Source organism: Oreochromis aureus, linkage group 3, assembly GCF_013358895.1.
Source record: "Oreochromis aureus strain Israel breed Guangdong linkage group 3, ZZ_aureus, whole genome shotgun sequence".
Taxonomy (NCBI): domain Eukaryota; kingdom Metazoa; phylum Chordata; class Actinopteri; order Cichliformes; family Cichlidae; genus Oreochromis; species Oreochromis aureus.
The window spans coordinates 107,744,864-107,762,311 of record NC_052944.1 but is presented as its reverse complement, the minus strand read 5'-3'; the positions used below and the strand labels follow the sequence as shown (position 1 = coordinate 107,762,311).

Below are 17,448 nucleotides of genomic sequence, written 5' to 3'. Positions count from 1 at the left end.
TGGACCCCAAACAGAGCCCTGTGGCACACCACAACACACAGGGGCAGAGGAAGAGGGGCATTGCCCAATAGCAACAGAACATGAGCTCTCTGACAGGTATGATTTAAACCATGATAAAACTGAGCCTTTAAGACCAACAACGTGTTTGAGTCTCCATAAGAGAATGTTGTGATCAACTGTGTCAAAGGCAGCAGTCAGATCTAAAAGGACTAAAACAACAGAACAACCTGAGTCTGCAGTTAAAAGAAGATCATTAAAAACTCGTAAAAGTGCAGTCTCAGGACGAGATTTAAAACCAGACTGGAATGCTTCACAAATGCCACAAACATCTAAAAAGCTCTGACGTTGCTTGAAAACAACTTTTTCCGAATTTTTGGACATAAAATATGTTATGTTTACATACACTGCTAAGATGGTGAAGGGTTGCTTTACAGGGGGACTGAATATGAACATATACTTAGTTACCAGTAGGGGGCTCCGTGACTGATAGATATAGAAGGAGAGAGGAAGAAGAGAGTGTTGTGATATGTACTGAATGGCTAACTACTGCTGAATACACGTTCCATTATAAACTAAGCTCCGTCTCCGTTCTTCTGTCAAATACACCGCAAATTGGTGACGAGGATGAGTGCATCAGTTCCGAGTCCACCATCTTTTCTTCCACATGTGGGTGAGCCGCCGATTCCATTTACTACATGGTGGAAAATATTCGACAATTACATGCTAGTAATCAATGCCATGGGAGACGCATGGCCGGATGCTAGGAAACGCGCTGTTTTGCTACACTGCTTGGGCCCGGAGGGACAGCAGTTATTCTACACGTTACCGAAGCAAGGTGATACATATGCTGACACCATGAGCGCACTGGAGAAGCACTTTGTGCCGAAAGTGAATGTCGTGGCGTGCCGTCATACATTCAGACAGCGTATTCAATGAGCGGATGAGACTGTTTCTCAGTATGTGGTGGCTCTGAGATCGTTAGCTTCATCTTGTAACTTTGGACAAATGGAAAGTGAAATGATATGAGATCAATTAATCTTCAACGCTCATCTCAGCGCTGTGAAAGACAAACTGTTACTGGAGGATGATCTCACACTGGATAAGGCTCTAACTATTGCAGGCCAGGTGGAAGCAGCAGTCAAAAACGCTACTCTACTCTCCACACCCGGCTCGTTTCCGACCGCGCCAGTTCAGACAGTCGACGTGGCAAATTCTCACTCTCACCAGAAGAGGGGACCTCGCCCTGCTAAAGGCTGCACTCCAGACCAACGCAAACGGGGAGGTTCAAAGCAGCAGCAGCGGAAGTGCTTCAGGTGTGGTTCTCACAAGCACTTAGCTAATGATAAAAACTGTCCGGCTGCTTCTTCAAAATGCAACAACTGTGGGAAAAAGGGACATTTTGCCAAGGTATGTAAGTCGTCAGTCAGTGAAGTGAGAGAAGTAGTGGTTCCAGAATTGGCAGTACTGTGCGTGCAAGATGCTACAATGATGGCAGCTATTCAAGATAAGCTTACCTGCACTGTCGACATTGAAACTGTACAAGGTGGTTCTCAGACGGTAGAGCTGATAGTAGACACTGGAGCTTCTGTGTCTATTCTGCCAGAAACTATCTACAGACAGTATTTTGCAGACTGTTCACTGGTGCGACCTAAAGTCAAACTAGTTACTTATGCTAAAGATGAGTTAGCTGTGATGGGTTGTCTGCCTGCATCAGTTGCACTGCATGCACAGAATGAAAAAGTTCCTGCTTCCTTCTACATTGTCAAAGCTGGTTCCCCGCTATTAGGCCTCGACCTCATTAGAGCACTGAACGTCTGCATCGTCGGAGGCAAAGTGGACCGCATTCAGGATGAAACTCCGGATGAGCCTGATTCTACTAACCGGAAGTCTGCTGTATGCAATGTTGATCCTATTCCACCAGCCCAACTTGGATGTGTTAAAGGGTTCATCCATAAAGTACAGGTAAATAACAATGCACAGCCTGTACGTCAAAAGCTGAGACGCCTGCCATTAAGTGTACGTACAGAGGTATCAGCGGAACTCTCTCACTTACTCAAAGCTGGCATAATTGAAAGGATTGATGCAGCTGAGTGGGTGAGTCCTCTGGTCGTGGCCCGGAAGCGCAAAAGGGAGTTGAGACTGTGTGTTGACCTTCGTGAACCCAATAAGAGTATCATTGCTGACTGCCATCCTCTTCCTCATATGGAGGATCTGTTTTCTGAGTTGGCGGGTGCCACTCACTACAGCCAGATTGACCTGAGCTCAGCATACCACCAATTACCTTTGCATCCGGAGACCCGCAAGCTGACTGCTTTCATCACTCATCAGGAACTGTTCCAGTTCACACGTGTTCCATTTGGCCTAGCATCAGCACCGTCGCTTTCCAGAAAATGATGCAAACGGTCCTGAAAGATCTGCCTGGTGTTCGCAACTACTTGGATGACATCATCGTCTATGGAACATCAAAGGAGGTGCAAGCTGTTCTCCAACGTCTCAGAGACGTCGGCCTGCAGATTAACACTGGGAAAAGTTCCTTCTGCCAGTCACACATTACATTCCTGGGCCATGTAATCTCAAAGGAAGGCCTACGTCCAAGCCAACATCACCTTACTGCTATTGCTGGGGCTCCTGCTCCAAAGGATATGGCTGCATTGCGCTCGTTCCTGGGTTTGTCATCCTGGTTCAGTACATTTATTCCAGATTATGCTACACTGGTGGAGCCACTGCGACAGTTGCTGAAAACAGACATGAAGGTTGAACTCCAGTGGAATGAGGCAGCACATGAGAGCTTCAGTAACCTGAAAGAACTCCTTCTGAAAAGTCCTGCACTTGCCATCTATGACCCTGACTTAGCTGCTTTTATCACCACAGACGCATCAGACTATGGGCTAGGAGCTGTGTTGACACAGTTGCAGCCAGATCAAGTGGAGCGGATTGTGGCGTTCGCCTCCCGAACTCTGTCTCCTGCAGAAAGGAAGTACTCCACCACAGAAAAGGAGGTGTTAGCCTGTGTCTGGGCAGTGGAAAGATGGCGTACATATGTATGGGGCCGCAGATTCACGCTTCGTACTGATCACCAAGCTCTTACTACCCTTCTCAGCACCAAAGGTATGAACAGAGCGGGCATGAGAATCGCACGATGGTCTGCAAGGTTGATGTGTTTTCAGTACGTGTGCAGTACCGTCCTGGTGTTCAGAATGTCATGGCAGACTGCCTCTCATGGGTTCCCCTGACGTACTCCAGCACTGACATCGATGCTGAAAAAGACCTTCTCCTGGAGATAGCTGAAGTTTCTCCTCTTTTGACAGCAACACTGTTGTCGGATTTTAAAGCTGAATGTGAGGACTGCCCTGACTTTTCTCTGCTACGACAGGTTATCCGCTCAGGCTGGCCCAAGGTGTAAAAGTCTCTCCCAGCTGAGATGCAGCCGTATTTCCTGGTGCGACATGAACTGGCTGTGGAATCACCGTTGTTTTTCCGGGGGACACGTCCGGTGGTCCCAAGGTCCCTGCGAGAAAAGGTGATATGCCTCGCACACGAAGGTCACCAGGGCATAGTTCGCACAAAGCAGCGGCTCAGAGAGCTTTACTGGTGGCCATTCATGGATACTCAAGTCCATGCGATTCTGTCATCATGCTCAGTCTGTCAAGCGTGTGACAAAACGGCCAAAACTGTTCCTGCTCCCCTACAGTCGGTTCAGTTTCCAGATGGTCCTTTTCAGCATGTGGCCGTTGACATTGTTGGACCTTTTGACCGTGGGCCACAGGACTGCAGGTTTGCTATCACACTGGTCGATTACTTCAGCAAATGGCCAGAAGTAGCCCTTGCTTCATCAGCTACTACAGACACTGTTATTAGGTTCTTGTCTTCAGTCTTTGCACGGGAGGGAAACCCTTGTGAGCCTACGACAGATAATGGACCACAATTCACTTCATCTGCCTTTGCTGATTTCCTGAAGGAAAGGGGCATCAAGCACATTAGAACAAGTGTGTACCACCCTCAAGCGAACGGGTGTGTTAAAAGATTTAACAGAGTACTGAAGGACTGTGTTCAAGCTGCACAGGTGTGCCAGAAGCCGTGGAAGCCCGCCGTAACGGAGATGCTACAGAATTACCGCGCTACAGCTCATGCAACAACTGGAGCTGCTCCGTTTCAGCTTCTCAGAGGGAGACCAATGAGAACAAAGCTGAATGTCCTGCCATTTCCCAAAGACACAGGACAGTATGACCAAATCAGTGCAAGAGTCTTTCACCAGCAGCGCAGGAGTAAACGCTACACTGATGGTAAGAGGGGGGCAAAACCTCCCCAGCTTGTGACAGGGTCTGGATACGTAAGCCTTTCCGAGTGGGGAAGGGAGAGAGACAGTTCACTGATCCACTGTCAGTGCAGCAACAGACGGGACTGAGCACCTTCATCTGAGTGATGGAAAGAGATGGAATGCAGCTCTCACTCTGCCGAGCAGAGAATGCTGAGCCGTTGCAGGCTAGTAAAGAGGCTGAAAACAACACAAGAGAAAGTCCTAAAAGACATTCTGTTCCTAACAGACTGAGACAGTTACCAGCTTGGACCAAGGATTATGTAATGAAATAAGTTTTAAAAAAATGGGAAAATAACAACGTTGAGTTGTTGGATCGTAATGTTAAGTTCTATACAGCTTGTTCGGAGGCCAAGTATAATAGATGATTGATTTACTATGAAGTTTTTCGTGACTTAAAGTTGTTAAGTTACTACAGTAACCTTAACTGTACAAGTATTCATTATAAAGAACAATTTAGGCACCATGACAAGATGGGTATTTTAAGTTCACAGGTATAGTTCAAATACCCAGAAGGTTCAGCAAGCAGTATTAAAAATGCTGTCTGGTTGCAAAATCTACTACTGATAATGTTATGTGCAAATAGTAATGTTACCATACTAAGTAAGTTAATACTGAGGTAGTAGAATTCTGTGAGAATGAGGAGAGATGTTATGTTTACATACACTGCTAAGATGGTGAAGGGTTGCTTTACAGGAGGACTGAATATGAACATATACTCAGTTACCAGTAGGGGGCTCTGTGACTGATAGATATAGAAGGGGAGAGGAAGAAGAAAGTGTTGTGATATGTACTGAATGGCTAACTACTGCTGAATACACGTTCCATTATAAACTAAGCTCCGTCTCCGTTCTTCTGTCGAATACACCACAAAAGAGAGTTTAGAAATTGGCCTGAAGTTAGAAAGAACATTAGGATCAAGATTTCTCTTCTTAATAATGCCTCTGATGTCTTTTATGTTGTGAGATTTGAACATTCATGTGCTGAGGTGTTCTTTCTGTTCTCAAACCGATCTCCCTTTAGGGGCTCAGTCTGGGTGGGTCTTTTTGCTCCTCGTCTTTCCTCGTGTATTGTGTATTTCCATTGTTCTAATTCTTCTGACCTGTCGTCCCCATGTGATGTTTGTGCAATGTAAGCGTGACAGGTTGAAGAACTACTGCATATAAAACTGTTCAGTTAATACTAATTCATATCAGTTGATATAAGAACAAAAATAATGTAAATATGGTAAGAAAATGTTTAAGAGGTTATATTATAATACTAGAAAGCGAAAATTTCAGAAGAAATTTTATGTGTGCCTATGCCGCTGCTAATCACTGTAGTTTGCCATTCATACGGCTACAGAGAGCAAAACTCAGAAGAGCAGCCATTCTCCACCATGAACTATGGTAAAAACAAACACCGCTCACGCTTCACAGATGACAGCTTACAGTTTTGTGTAAAGATGAAGTTACTTTGTACAGCGCCGATTTGCAGACGCTGTGCACACAGGTTCATGAGCAGAAGTCCCATTGTACCACGGCAGACCCGACAATGTTTGCATGAACACACTTTGAAGCATTACATTATAGACCACTTTTCACACATGCATTCACTTTTTGTTTTTGTTATTTTTACACAGTGTTCTGAATTATGAACAATGGTCTACAGCCAATCCTGTGTATTATTATACAAACTTTGGTTGTGAGATTCAGATAACTATTTAATAAAAGCTAAATATTTTATATGAGAGTAAGAAAGAAAAGTATATCTTTGTGTCCACCTTTCTCTGTTAATGCCCTAGCTCCCCCTAAAAGCTTTGCTAGATCCGCCCCTGCACAGTTACCAGCTGTCAGCTACACAAAAAAGGAGCTTGGTCTTTGTCTCTCAGAAACAACTCATAACTTCCTTCAACTCATTCATGTCACCTAAAGTGTAAACCTGTTTCTCCATCACCAGTTCAGCTCTGATGATTCAGTAAGGACATCTCCTGATTTCATCTTCATGCTCCAGCAAACATCAGCTGATACTAGAAATTAAAATCAAAAGAATTCTAACAACAGCTGATCAAGCTTAAACGTGCTGCTGTTGTTTAGCGCGATAAATAAGAGCGAACAGCCGATCATTGATCAGTTTCATGATTGACGTTTCAACACGCGAGAGAATGACAGGGGAGGCTTCGTAACGACAGAATAAATCATAATGTTTTCTCTGAATGTGGGACGATTCCGTTTATGTAATGGCACGGCAACTCTATGAACTAACCCTAATGAATAAAATAAAGTCCAACGTCAGTAACTTAGTGCGCACACAGCTGTATATAAACACCCGTGGCATTACGATTGTAAAGGTCAACGAAAATAAATTACACCTAAACTCGGTTTATATCTGACCCAAATAGAGAGCGACCGGTGCTGACACGAGTTTCACCCGCCTCAATATAAGCCAAGCCTGGGTGCTTTTTCACGAAGGGTTGCTAGCGGCGCTGAGCTAACTATGCTAGCGGCGCTAGCTAGCTAGCCGACTATCAGCAACACATAAGAGAACTGCTGCTAAATAAACTACACCTAAACTCGGTTTATATCTGACCCAAATAGAGAGCGACCGGGTGCTGACACGAGTTTCACCCGCTTCAATATAAGCCAAGACTGGGTGCTTTTTCACGAAGGGTTGCTAGCGGCGCGAGCTAACTATGCTAGCGGCGCTAGCTAGCTAGCCGGCTATCAGCAACACATAAGAGAACTGCTGCTAAATAAACTACACCTAAACTCTGTTTATATCTGACCCAAATAGAGTGCAGTTCATAACTTCTTACCTGAAATTCAGTTCACCTCACGCTCCTGCCTTCGCTTTCCCTGATCCATGATTGACCACCGCGTTAGCAATCGCCTGCCCGGCCTCATATGTCTCGTTGGCGGCATGTCCTTTCTGTCACACACCGGTGGGTAGCTGCCCTCTGTTGTAGCTCCACCACCAAACAACTCAGTTATTTTTTCCACATCCAGCTGTAACTCCGATTCTATGCGAGCATTTGCGAGAGACCAGGGAGGTGAAACGACAGAGAGAGTCCCCTCGCTATCCATTTGCAGCCAAGTGCGGCAGCTAGCTAGGTAGCCAGCTAGGTAGCCGGCTAGCTGTCAGGCAGGACCGACGTAGTCAGAGCACTGTCGCTAAATATGGGATGTCTTGATAAAACAAGCAGATATTTGAAGTTTACACACCTACATTCTCGCCTGAAAATATCTTAAAAGCTTATTTTGTGACCTAGAAACACGAATAAAAGACATATAAAACGAAGTGGTGGCCGCCATTGTTCACTCTGTAGAGGCGCATATGAATTGTGGGATATTGAGTTTTCCACCAAGCATTACCGTAACTTTTGAATGATTTGCGCAACCTTAAAAATTCCAAGGGCTCCTGAAAGCAGCGACGCTGTGCGCACCGCTGAAATTGTCATCATTACGGTAATCCAAATAAGGGTACACAGGCTGTACCACTCCCGGCATACCACTAGAGAGAGCCAAGACACCACAAATGAAGTCTGTTTATTTGGCGCCAAAAGATGAATTGGCCTAAATTTGCACTAAAATATTAATATTTAAAAACTATAAAAGTTATAAACACCAAAAGTCATAACATAATAGTCCAGCTCCAGCCGCACAAAATGATCTAACATATGTAACCCTAATGTCAAAACTGTTTGGCAGAGGAGCGCGGAAAATTTTCACTAAAATATTAATATTTAAAAACTATAAAATTCATAAACACCAAAAGTCATAGCACACCATTCCAGATCCGGCCGCACAAAATGAGGTAACATATATGAAGCTTGTCTCAAAACTGCGAGGCGAGATTCGCTGCAAAATTTCAGGCGGAAACTGGAGAATAATAATAATAACTAGAAAGCGAAAATTTCAGAAGAAATTTTATGTGTGCCTATGCCGCTGCTAATCACTGTAGTTTGCCATTCATACGGCTACAGAGAGCAAAACTCAGAAGAGCAGCCATTCTCCACCATGAACTATGGTAAAACAAACACCGCTCACGCTTCACAGATGACAGCTTACAGTTTTGTGTAAAGATGAAGTTACTTTGTACAGCGCCGATTTGCAGACGCTGTGCACACAGGTTCATGAGCAGAAGTCCCATTGTACCACGGCAGACCCGACAATGTTTGCATGAACACACTTTGAAGCATTACATTATAGACCACTTTTCACACATGCATTCACTTTTTGTTTTTGTTATTTTTACACAGTGTTCTGAATTATGAACAATGGTCTACAGCCAATCCTGTGTATTATTATACAAACTTTGGTTGTGAGATTCAGATAACTATTTAATAAAAGCTAAATATTTTATATGAGAGTAAGAAAGAAAAGTATATCTTTGTGTCCACCTTTCTCTGTTAATGCCCTAGCTCCCCCCCCTAAAAGCTTTGCTAGATCCGCCCCTGCACAGTTACCAGCTGTCAGCTACACAAAAAAGGAGCTTGGTCTTTGTCTCTCAGAAACAACTCATAACTTCCCTTCAACTCATTCATGTCACCTAAAGTGTAAACCTGTTTCTCCATCACCAGTTCAGCTCTGATGATTCAGTAAGGACATCTCCTGATTTCATCTTCATGCTCCAGCAAACATCAGCTGATACTAGAAATTAAAATCAAAAGAATTCTAACAACAGCTGATCAAGCTTAAACGTGCTGCTGTTGTTTAGCGCGATAAATAAGAGCGAACAGCCGATCATTGATCAGTTTCATGATTGACGTTTCAACACGCGAGAGAATGACAGGGAGGCTTCGTAACGACAGAATAAATCATAATGTTTTCTCTGAATGTGGGACGATTCCGCTTTATAATGGCACGGCAACTCTATGAACTAACCCTAATGAATAAAATAAAGTCCAACGTCAGTAACTTAGTACGCACACAGCTGTATATAAACTCCCGTGGCATTACGATTGTAAAAGGTCAACGAAAATAAATTACACCTAAACTCGGTTTATATCTGACCCAAATAGAGAGCGACCGGTGCTGACACGAGTTTCACCCGCCTCAATATAAGCCAAGCCTGGGTGCTTTTTCACGAAGGGTTGCTAGCGGCGCGAGCTAACTATGCTAGCGGCGCTAGCTAGCTAGCCGGCTATCAGCAACACATAAGAGAACTGCTGCTAAATAAACTACACCTAAACTCGGTTTATATCTGACCCAAATAGAGAGCGACCGGTGCTGACACGAGTTTCACCCGCCTCAATATAAGCCAAGCCTGGGTGCTTTTTCACGAAGGGTTGCTAGCGGCGCGAGCTAACTATGCTAGCGGCGCTAGCTAGCTAGCCGACTATCAGCAACACATAAGAGAACTGCTGCTAAATAAACTACACCTAAACTCGGTTTATATCTGACCCAAATAGAGTGCAGTTCATAACTTCTTACCTGAAATTCAGTTCACCTCACGCCCCTGCCTTCGCTTTCCTGATCCATGATTGACCACCGCGTTAGCAATCGCCTGCCCGGCCTCATATGTCTCGTTGGCGGCATGTCCTTTCTGTCACACACCGGTGGGTAGCTGCCCTCTGTTGTAGCTCCACCACCAAACAACTCAGTTATTTTTTTCCACATCCAGCTGTAACTCCGATTCTATGCGAGCATTTGCGAGAGACCAGGAGGTGAAACGACAGAGAGAGTCCCTCGCTATCCATTTGCAGCCAAGTGCGGCAGCTAGCTAGGTAGCCAGCTAGGTAGCCGGCTAGCTGTCAGGCAGGACCGACGTAGTCAGAGCACTGTCGCTAAATATGGGATGTCTTGATAAAACAAGCAGATATTTGAAGTTTACACACCTACATTCTCGCCTGAAAATATCTTAAAAGCTTATTTTGTGACCTAGAAACACGAATAAAAGACATATAAAACGAAGTGGTGGCCGCCATTGTTCACTCTGTAGAGGCGTGCTATGAATTGTGGGATATTGAGTTTTCCACCAAGCATTACCGTAACTTTTGAATGATTTGCGCAACCTTAAAAATTCCAAGGGCTCCTGAAAGCAGCGACGCTGTGCGCAGCGTTGAAATTGTCATCATTACGGTAATCCAAATAAGGGTACACAGGCTGTACCACTCCCGGCATACCACTAGAGAGAGCCAACACACCACAAATGAAGTCTGTTTATTTGGCGCCAAAAGATGAATTGGCCTAAATTTGCACTAAAATATTAATATTTAAAAACTATAAAAGTTATAAACACCAAAAGTCATAACATAATAGTCCAGCTCCAGCCGCACAAAATGATCTAACATATGTAACCCTAATGTCAAAACTGTTTGGCAGAGGAGCGCGGAAAATTTTCACTAAAATATTAATATTTAAAAACTATAAAATTCATAAACACCAAAAGTCATAGCACACCATTCCAGATCCGGCCGCACAAAATGAGGTAACATATATGAAGCTTGTCTCAAAACTGCGAGGCGAGATTCGCTGCAAAATTTCAGGCGAAACTGGAGAATAATAATAATAATAATAATAATAATAATAATAATAATAAATGAGGAATAGTAATATGTGTGCCTCTTGTCATAGGCACACATAATAATAATAATAATAATAACTAAAGCGAAAATTTCAGAAGAAATTTTATGTGTGCCTATGCCGCTGCTAATCACTGTAGTTTGCCATTCATACGGCTACAGAGAGCAAAACTCAGAAGAGCAGCCATTCTCCACCATGAACTATGGTAAAACAAACACCGCTCACGCTTCACAGATGACAGCTTACAGTTTTGTGTAAAGATGAAGTTACTTTGTACAGCGCCGATTTGCAGACGCTGTGCACACAGGTTCATGAGCAGAAGTCCCATTGTACCACGGCAGACCCGACAATGTTTGCATGAACACACTTTGAAGCATTACATTATAGACCACTTTTCACACATGCATTCACTTTTTGTTTTTGTTATTTTTACACAGTGTTCTGAATTATGAACAATGGTCTACAGCCAATCCTGTGTATTATTATACAAACTTTGGTTGTGAGATTCAGATAACTATTTAATAAAAGCTAAATATTTTATATGAGAGTAAGAAAGAAAAGTATATCTTTGTGTCCACCTTTCTCTGTTAATGCCCTAGCTTCCCCCCTAAAGCTTTGCTAGATCCGCCCCTGCACAGTTACCAGCTGTCAGCTACACAAAAAAGGAGCTTGGTCTTTGTCTCTCAGAAACAACTCATAACTTCCCTTCAACTCATTCATGTCACCTAAAGTGTAAACCTGTTTCTCCATCACCAGTTCAGCTCTGATGATTCAGTAAGGACATCTCCTGATTTCATCTTCATGCTCCAGCAAACATCAGCTGATACTAGAAATTAAAATCAAAAGAATTCTAACAACAGCTGATCAAGCTTAAACGTGCTGCTGTTGTTTAGCGCGATAAATAAGAGCGAACAGCCGATCATTGATCAGTTTCATGATTGACGTTTCAACACGCGAGAGAATGACAGGGAGGCTTCGTAACGACAGAATAAATCATAATGTTTTCTCTGAATGTGGGACGATTCCGTTTATACGGCACGGCAACTCTATGAACTAACCCTAATGAATAAAATAAAGTCCAACGTCAGTAACTTAGTACGCACACAGCTGTATATAAACTCCCGTGGCATTACGATTGTAAAGGTCAACGAAAATAAATTACACCTAAACTCGGTTTATATCTGACCCAAATAGAGAGCGACCGGGTGCTGACACGAGTTTCACCCGCCTCAATATAAGCCAAGCCTGGGTGCTTTTTCACGAAGGGTTGCTAGCGGCGCGAGCTAACTATGCTAGCGGCGCTAGCTAGCTAGCCGGCTATCAGCAACACATAAGAGAACTGCTGCTAAATAAACTACACCTAAACTCGGTTTATATCTGACCCAAATAGAGTGCAGTTCATAACTTCTTACCTGAAATTCAGTTCACCTCACGCCCTGCCTTCGCTTTCCCTGATCCATGATTGACCACCGCGTTAGCAATCGCCTGCCCGGCCTCATATGTCTCGTTGGCGGCATGTCCTTTCTGTCACACACCGGTGGGTAGCTGCCCTCTGTTGTAGCTCCACCACCAAACAACTCAGTTATTTTTTCCACATCCAGCTGTAACTCCGATTCTATGCGAGCATTTGCGAGAGACCAGGGAGGTGAAACGACAGAGAGAGTCCCTCGCTATCCATTTGCAGCCAAGTGCGGCAGCTAGCTAGGTAGCCAGCTAGGTAGCCAGCTAGGTAGCCGGCTAGCTGTCAGGCAGGACCGACGTAGTCAGAGCACTGTCGCTAAATATGGGATGTCTTGATAAAACAAGCAGATATTTGAAGTTTACACACCTACATTCTCGCCTGAAAATATCTTAAAAGCTTATTTTGTGACCTAGAAACACGAATAAAAGACATATAAAACGAAGTGGTGGCCGCCATTGTTCACTCTGTAGAGGCGTGCTATGAATTGTGGGATATTGAGTTTTCCACCAAGCATTACCGTAACTTTTGAATGATTTGCGCAACCTTAAAAATTCCAAGGGCTCCTGAAAGCAGCGACGCTGTGCGCACCGTTGAAATTGTCATCATTACGGTAATCCAAATAAGGGTACACAGGCTGTACCACTCCCGGCATACCACTAGAGAGAGCCAACACACCACAAATGAAGTCTGTTTATTTGGCGCCAAAAGATGAATTGGCCTAAATTTGCACTAAAATATTAATATTTAAAAACTATAAAAGTTATAAACACCAAAAGTCATAACATAATAGTCCAGCTCCAGCCGCACAAAATGATCTAACATATGTAACCCTAATGTCAAAACTGTTTGGCAGAGGAGCGCGGAAAATTTTCACTAAAATATTAATATTTAAAAACTATAAAATTCATAAACACCAAAAGTCATAGCACACCATTCCAGATCCGGCCGCACAAAATGAGGTAACATATATGAAGCTTGTCTCAAAACTGCGAGGCGAGATTCGCTGCAAAATTTCAGGCGGAAACTGGAGAATAATAATAATAATAATAATAATAATAATAATAAATCCGACGAATAGTAATATGTGTGCCTCTTTCCATAGGCACACATAATAATAAATCCGACGAATAGTAATATGTGTGCCTCTTGTCATAGGCACACATAATTAATGGTTATATTAATGGCTTTATGTTACTTAAGAGAACTGCAATCTATACATCACTGATTGGCTAGTATGCTTTTTCTGGGATGGATTAGTAGTGTCTCTATTCTCCAGTAGGGGGCCTTCGCATGTTCTCCTAACTGCAATAAACGACTGCGTGAGAGACGCAAGTCATAATCACTCTCGTGATTCTTTTCCCCCTGGTTTCAGGGGTGTAACATATGTATGGCTGGAAGGGTAAGATGGCGCTGGACTGCTGGCAGCCTTTAACCCAATTTCCTTCTGGATCAATAAAGTTCATCAATCAATCAGTCAAAAGTGCAGGGGGAACACAGGAAAAGCATAATAACTATAATGAGGGCTAGAATACAAACAACTTTAACTGAGAGCAGAACCCAGATGACTAAAACTAAGAAGGCCTAAGAATTTAAATACTTAGCAGAGAGAGAACATTGAGGATATCATGAACAAAGGACTAAACACTGAGGCTAATTACTAAGCTGACAGAAAATGATAAGGGACAAAACAAAGGAACCAGACACGAAGTCTGTGAAACCAGCTTCCAGTTTAGATTCAGGAGGCAGATGCCCTCCCTAGTTTTAAGTTTTGGGCTGGATCAGTATTTATGCTGAAATAGATCGAGGCTCCTGGATTCTCATGATGGACTGAGAGTGTCTTCTTCAGTCATGATGGGTTTTACAACAGTAGTTTTTTAGCAAACACACAAAAAGTCTGGTCATGTTCAACTTTGTAGTAAACCCAGAGATAACTCACCAGATAAATGACATCCACAGACCCTGGAGACTCTCCCACTATTGTGTAGTTTACTGATATGTCTTCTTCTGCGTCACAGGGCACTGCTTTATCGTTCGTCTGTACCTCTAGAGAGCTGATTGTTTTAATATCAGGAGAAGACGGCTGGGACATGGATAATGTGTGAAATTCCCTGTCATAGTATGCAGTTCCATATCCTGGGTAGTCCAGTGTTGGTGTCAGGCTTGCCTAGTTGTTGATAAGAAACAAAAATCTAAAAACTTAATCTAAAAATAACATTGGTCAATGAGGCAGTCTTTATAAGCAAGGCAAAGGTGGAGGAAGATGAGTCATAAACTGTTTCAGGATTGCAGCTTATTACTGTGGGAGGTATTTGAACATTTGCAGCCTATCAGAAACCAATTGTGGCTTCAGGCTGCTGTGATGGCTGCATTAAATTACACATTGTTTCAGTGTGTCAGCTCACATGGAGTTGGATATCCTGGTCAAAGTTATCAGTGCTGAAAGAAAATGAGGCCACACCGTTGCTGTCAGTTGTCAGATTTTGTAGTGAGTGTGTTTGTCTCATTTCTCCCGTGAACAGGTAGACCGGTGCGTCACAAACTGGTGTATTATTGTGGTACACTGCCCTGACCTGTTGAAACACACAATGCTCTATCAGTGGAAAATACAAATAACATAAATGTGCTTTGTACGACAAACTGAGCTGAAAACAACATTTTAGGCTTACTTTTCCTTCCACATTAGATCCCCGTTCCCAAACCTTGGGCACATTAATGAAAGACACTTTTCCAAGGACATAAGAAATCCTGATTCTCTTCTCTTGAGGGTGTGAAATACCTGAATGTAAAAACTTTCATGTTACAATCCTATGAATGCCTTTTTGGTTAAATACACATTGATGTGTCATTTTAAAGAAATAAAAAACCTTGCCTGTTCCCTCTTCTTCCACTTTGGCCCTGATATCCAGAACATCTTGAAGCACCTTTTGGTCATCTTTAGTAAAAATTGACATGTTGAAGGAAAACGTTGCACAGCCAGTCTTGTCTGCCTGGAAAGAACAATAAAGAAAGAAAATGACTGCTGTGTGCGATACAATCTTACTAGAAATAAACCAAAATTAGAATCAAATCTCATTTACAATCAAATCTATAAAATATATTAAAAGTTCAAACTATGAGATTTTACAGTGTCATGAAAAATATGAGCTCATTTTGAATTTGATGAAAGCAATATGGTTCAAAAATGTACGGTGGGGGGACAAAAGTCTGGAGGGGTCTGTGTTACTAAACTAACACAGCTGAAGGAACATTTTGCAACTGATTATGTTACCTGGCAACAGATCATTCACATAAATGTGTATAAAAAGATCATCGTAGAGAGGCAGAGTTTCTCAGATGGGTGGAGGTTTACAAATCTGCAAAAGACTGTGTCCACAAATTGTAGAACAATGACAGAAAAATTTCATTAATGTAAAATTATCAAGACGGGGAATATCTCATCATCTGCAGTGCATAATGTCATCAAAACATGCAAAGGATAAGGCTGAAATCCACTATCAGATGGCTGCAGTCTCCAGGCCCTCAGGCAGCAATGCATGAAAAACTGTCATCATTCTGCCACTCAGATCACTGCATGGCCTCAGGAACACTTCCACAAATCAATATCTGCACACAAAGTTCACCGTGCCACCCACAAACGCAGGTTACAGCTCCATCGCGCAGAAGAAGTCAAATGTGAATGCGAACTGGAAACGCTGCATTCTTTTCTGGGCAAAAGCTCATTTAAAACGACAAAAACAGCTCTGTACTCAGATGATTCAAAATCTGAAATTCTTTTTAGAAAACACAGACACCATATCCTCCACAACATCCCAAACATCCTGTCGAAGTGGGCTTGTATAGCAGTATGATGGTATCACCTCACAAAACCACTGTATTGTTTAAATTTCACAACAGCATCTCATTCACATCCTTAAATTCTCAGTACTATTATATATATATGTTATACAGTACTGTGAAAATATCTTCACCCACTACCTTTTTGTGTGTTTGTTGGCTTCCGACTAGCCAAACTTTCTTGGGATTTTTTAAAATGGGCTTGAGCAGTTTGTGTTGAGACTTTGGCAGCTTTTACAGTCATTTCCAGTTCAGTCCCCATACCTGATCATTTTTAGAGAACTTTTTTTTTTCATTCCTTTATTTGGATCAGTCATTTTATGTTGACCTATGAACCATCAAAGCACAACAAGGACACCTGCCTCAATTGATTATTGTTTCTACACATAACAGACAACTTAGCAAAGAACCAGTTTGAACTTTATCCTATTGTCGAGCAGCCTGTTGCAAAAACACATCTTTTACTCCCATTTTCTTCTTTGAATCTAAAACAAACGCCAACAATAGCGGGGCTTGAACTCATGCCTGAGAGAGTTCAGGCTGCATTTCCATTTGTGTTTGCATGTTTCAGTAAACCACTGTAGCTATTTCCCATGTACCTGCAACATATAAACAAACTAGGGGTGGCTCAGTATCTTTGCACTGTATTATGATGCCATAATGTGGCCTGGAAACTACTAAAATACTATGTTTATAACACAAACAGAGAAAACAACACTGTACTGTACCAGTAACAGTGTTGGGGAGTAACGGAATACATGTCATTCCGTCAAGTTAAAGCTTAAAAAGGTGGTTTTCAGAATACAGTTACTTTGTTGAAATAAATGGATTACACAGCGGTCTTTTCCTGTTTCATATGTTAGGTTATGCCCTCTCTATTTTTGGTAATTCCACGCCGGTGGAAACCCAAACAAAACACGCATTAAGAGGCTCTAATACCTAGGTCTCAATCTCGCGGCCAATGTCACCCCTACTTACAGCTGTGAGTGAAGAAATATTTTTTAAAATTCTTATTCAAAAAACTATTTTATGTGAAGGCAATAGGCAGAGTGTTACAGGCATAGCCCTGAGGAATGTAGCCTCATGGGCAGTGTAGTCTGTGGGGAGAATGGACTGCCATGTGTCTGTGAGAGTGAGGGAGGGAGAAAAAGGAGAGCCAAAAAGTACGAGTTGTTACCGACCAGAAACGGGAGATGGAAGCATGTAAATATAATAATAACGACTGCAGCCAAGAAGAGTGCCTGACGAGCCCAGCTGTAAGTAAGCTACTGTTGCTTGCAAAAGTATTCGGCCCCTTTCCACATTTTGTCAAATTACAGCCACAAACATGAATC

General features: G+C 42.7%; 1 protein-coding gene across 1 annotated transcript in view; it reads right to left on the bottom strand.

Annotated features, from left to right (window-relative positions):
- LOC120432768 (alpha-2-macroglobulin-like) overlaps window positions 1–17,448 on the bottom strand; it is a 47,608-nt gene that overhangs the window by 21,814 nt on the left and 8,346 nt on the right. The window contains exons 9-12 of the mRNA XM_039609230.1: window positions 15,150–15,267; window positions 14,947–15,056; window positions 14,683–14,850; window positions 14,217–14,444 (exon numbers count right to left, since the gene is read on the bottom strand). Coding sequence (XP_039465164.1) covers window positions 14,217–14,444; window positions 14,683–14,850; window positions 14,947–15,056; window positions 15,150–15,267 — 624 coding nt within the window. The remainder of the gene's footprint in view (window positions 1–14,216; window positions 14,445–14,682; window positions 14,851–14,946; window positions 15,057–15,149; window positions 15,268–17,448) is intronic.